Source organism: Cebus imitator, unplaced genomic scaffold, assembly GCF_001604975.1.
Source record: "Cebus imitator isolate Cc_AM_T3 unplaced genomic scaffold, Cebus_imitator-1.0 Scaffold197, whole genome shotgun sequence".
NCBI classification, from domain to species: Eukaryota; Metazoa; Chordata; class Mammalia; order Primates; family Cebidae; genus Cebus; species Cebus imitator.
Genome location: NW_016107512.1, coordinates 1,658,271 through 1,662,224, shown reverse-complemented (window position 1 = coordinate 1,662,224; position 3,954 = coordinate 1,658,271). Strand labels below are relative to the sequence as shown.

Below are 3,954 nucleotides of genomic sequence, written 5' to 3'. Positions count from 1 at the left end.
TCCTGACCTCATGATCTGCCCACCTCGGCCTCCCAAAGTGCTGAGATTACAGGCATGAGCCACTGCACCAGGCCTGGCAGTGAGGGTTTTAATGGAACAGTAGGTGAGAGAGCACAGAGGCTCAGGGAAACTGAGGATGTCCTTGAAACCATGTGTTGGGAGGTGCTGTGACATAGTTCTCCATCCCCACCCTGGGAGAAAGAAGACTAAGGTTGATCCTGCAGACTACCCTATGGGGCCCAAGGGACAGGTGGATTAGCATGAGCGCACCCAGAGTCTCTTGGGATGACTACTATTAGAGAACCCTTGGGAAAGGCTGGAATTCCTGCCAGCGCTGAGCAAGCAGGGGACACATAAGTTATACTCTACTGTGGAAGCCTCACACTCCGTCAATGCAAGAATCTTCTTTAGGAAACAACCACACCAACAAAGCCAGACCACTTTAGTACCTGGCCCAGGGTTGATGCTCAAAGAATATTTGTCAAATGAATAATAACTCTTAATTTATTAGCCTGTAAGTTTGGAATTACCATCTCATACTCTTGGCATCAAAAACGATCCTGTTCCCCAGAAACCCTGGCCCTGTTCACCTCTGTCAAGTCTGTACAAGAGTTCACATCAAGCCCAGCACCCACCTTCCTGGGTTCCTGGGCTCTCTGCCCTGACCTCTCACAGAGGTTGGGCCTGGGTAAAGAGAAGAGGGGGCCTTGCCCAGTGCCTGGCTGTGGAGGGTGGAGATAGTTGAGGGGACAGCTGCCTTCCCAACTGCCAGCCCCACTTTGCAGTTCCCAAGTTCTCTCTCAGGAAGCCCTCTTCCTTGGGAGCTTTCCTGGATTTCTCCTACCTCTAACCCTGCCAAATTCCCTCCTCCAGGATAGACATGAATTCAAACATTTTTCATCTGCTGTGTCATTTAAGTTCTTCTTTAATGTTCTCAATCATCCACACCCCAAAAGCCCCTGTAACTGGGTGGATCATCACTCTCGAGGGGCCCCCTGTCCAATGGGAGAGACACAGCTTCACACAGTTTGAAGGCGTGGCAGACCCCTGCCCCTAGCTCCAGCCTACAGAGGAGGAGGCTGGTCAGATGCAAAAAATGCTCCAAGACCCGAGGAAGGAGTCCTGAGGGCAGATCATGAGCACCAGGCCCGTGCTGGGCAGGTGGGGTAACTGGTGGGGTAAGACCCCTCCTCCCAGATTGGGCTCCCGGGTTCCCAGCCCGGAGGGGTGTCACCCCAGCGGCGGTCCCAAGGTAAGGGCCTGGGTGAGCTGGTGGCTTCTTGTCCCCCTGTCTCCGTGGCCAGGTGGAGTCGGTGGAAGCCAAGGGCTCGCAGGCGGGTGGCAGCTGTGGGGGAAGGCGGCGGGCCCGTGGGGCGGCGTAGGCGGCTGCAGGTCAGGAGCAGGTCAAACAGCAGCAGCTTGAAGAGCAGCAGCCGCAGCGCCCCCAGCCGCAGCGCTCGGCCAGGCATCCCTGCGAGGAAGAGCTGCTCAGGAGTTCGGAGGATCCCGCCACCCCACCCCAGGAGAGAACGTCCACGGAGGAGAGGGCCTTGTCCCCTGCCCTTGCCTGTCCTCTTCACGCCCTCCTCCAGGGCAAGTCCTTCCCGGTGTCTAACCTCCGTTCTTACTGGTAATAATAAATACCTTACTAGCCTTCATTTTATTTTATTCCCCAACAATCATGGAGGTGGGAGTGGGGGCCAGGCAGGAATTAGCATCTGATGCAGAGAGTAACTAGCTCAAATTCTTTCTTTCTTTCTTTTTTTTCGAGATGGAGTCTCACTCTGTCACCCAGCTGGAGTGCAGTGGCACGATCTCAGCTCACTGGGCTCACTGCAACCTCCGCGTCTCGGGTTCAAGTGATTTTCCTATACCTCAGCCTCCCAAGTAGCTGGGACTACAGGCGCGACACCACGCCCAGCTAATTTTTCTATTTTTAGTAGAGATGGAGTTTCCCCATGTTGGCCCAGCTGGTCTCGATCTCTTGACCTCGTGATCCGCCTGCCTTGGGTGCTGGGATTACAGGCGTGAGCCACCATGCCTGGCCTCAGATTTCTCTATTTGGTCATGGAGCAGAGTTGGACCACAGCCCAACTTCATGACTGCCCGTCCAGTGCTCCTTCCATCACCCCAGACAGCCTCCCATTTACACAGCTGAGATCCCCTGCCTGGGCTGTCCAAGGAGAATTCCAAAGACTCCTCTGTTAGCTGTCACCTGTGCTTCTCAACTAATGTCCAGGAATTAGGCTGGGGTCAGATGATTTACCCCTATCATTTTTTTTTTCTTCTTCTTCTTCTTCTTTTTTTTTTTTTAAAGATGGGGTTTCGGCCGGGCGCGGTGGCTCAAGCCTGTAATCCCATCACTTTGGGAGGCCGAGGCGGGTGGATCACGAGGTCAAGAGATCGAGACCATCCTGGTCAACATGGTGAAACCCCGTCTCTACTAAAAATACAAAAAATTAGCTGGGCATGGTGGTGCGTGCCTGTAATCCCAGCTACTCAGGAGGCTGAGGCAGGAGAATTGCCTGAACCCAGGAGGCGGAGGTTGCGGTGAGCCGAGATCGCGCCATTGCACTCCAGCCTGGGTAACGTGAGTGAAACTCCGTCTCAAAAAAAAAAAAAAAAAAGATGGAGTTTCACCATGTTGGCCAGGCTGGTCTCGAACTCCTGACCTCAAGTGATCCACCCACCTCGGCCTCCCAAAGTGCTGTGATTACAGGCATGAGCCACCATGCCCAGCCGATTTACCTCTATCTTATCCTCTCGTAGACTGAGACCCAGCCAGCCAGTGCCCCAACCTAGCATGACAGCCTCTACATGGGATACCCACTGACCCCCAGTGTAGGACCCGTTAGGCCAGAGCTGAATCCCCCAACCCCCAGGCCCAAAGTCCTGGTCCCAGCCTCTTATTCTCCACCCCTTGCCCCAAGTACTCACCCCTGAGAGGCTCCTGGGGGCAGGTCCTGGCTGTGGAAGCCTCTCCTGTTGGCCAAGGAGAAGGGAGTGAGTCTTTGGGGATGGGCCATGCACTCTGGAGGGCATCCCCAGTGGTATGCCCAGGCCCTGGCAGAGGGTGGCTGTCAAGGCATTCGAGGTAAATGGACAAGTGAGCCAGCAGCGAACTTGAGCCCGTTTGCTGCGTCTTCTGAGGACCCAAACACCCCTCATTTTGCACTGTCCCCTGTTCTAGGCCCTGGTGAGGCTGGGGTACCTGACACTCTCAGATAAGGAACTGAACATCTTCACAGCATTCTTTGGAAGTTGGGGCACTTAGTCAACAAACATCCTCATTTGGAAGATGACAAAACTGAGATAATCCCCAGAGAGGAAGTAAGTCATCTGGTCAGTGACAGTAACAGCTGACTACGGCCGGGCACAGCGGCTCACGCCTGTAATCCCAGCACTTTGGGAAGCCAAGGCGGGTGGATCATGAGGTCAGGAGTTTGAGATAATCCTGGCCAAACATAGTGAAACCCTGTCTTTACTAAAAAATACAAAAAAATGAGCTGGGCATCGTGGCGGGCACCTGTAATCCCAGCTACTCCAGAGGCTGAGGCGGAAGAATTGCTTGGGAGGCAGAGATTGCAGTGATGAGCCAAGATCGCATCGTTGCACTCCAGCCTGGGTGACAGAGTGAGATTCTGTCTCAAAAGGAGAAAAAAAAAAGGCTTACTATTTCAAAATACAGTGGAGGGAAAAAAAAAAAAAATAGGTGGCTTTGGACACGTTAGTTAACCTCCCCGTGCCTGTGAAATTGAGGGAATGATATGACCTGTCTCATAAATGTGAAGTGTGTAGAGCACTGCCTGGCACAGAATAAACACTCAATAAGTGGTAGTGATTTGTTATTTAATTTGTTTGGTCTTTATAGTGTGTCATGTACACAGGGTGATATATCTATGTGTGTATAATGAATCTTAGGTGGAAGGAGGCATTTTTTTTTTTTTTTTTTTT

The 3,954-nt window shown here is 52.7% G+C and overlaps 1 protein-coding gene across 1 annotated transcript in view; it reads right to left on the bottom strand.

The window, feature by feature from the left end:
* Positions 1-902: 902 nt before the first annotated feature.
* PTCRA (pre T cell antigen receptor alpha) overlaps positions 903-3,954 on the bottom strand; it is a 13,444-nt gene continuing 10,392 nt past the window's right edge. Inside the window, exons 3-4 of the mRNA XM_017547305.2 lie at positions 2,938-2,982; positions 903-1,471 (exon numbers count right to left, since the gene is read on the bottom strand). Of these exons, the coding sequence (XP_017402794.2) occupies positions 1,134-1,471; positions 2,938-2,982 (383 nt within the window). The 3' untranslated portion in view covers positions 903-1,133. The remainder of the gene's footprint in view (positions 1,472-2,937; positions 2,983-3,954) is intronic.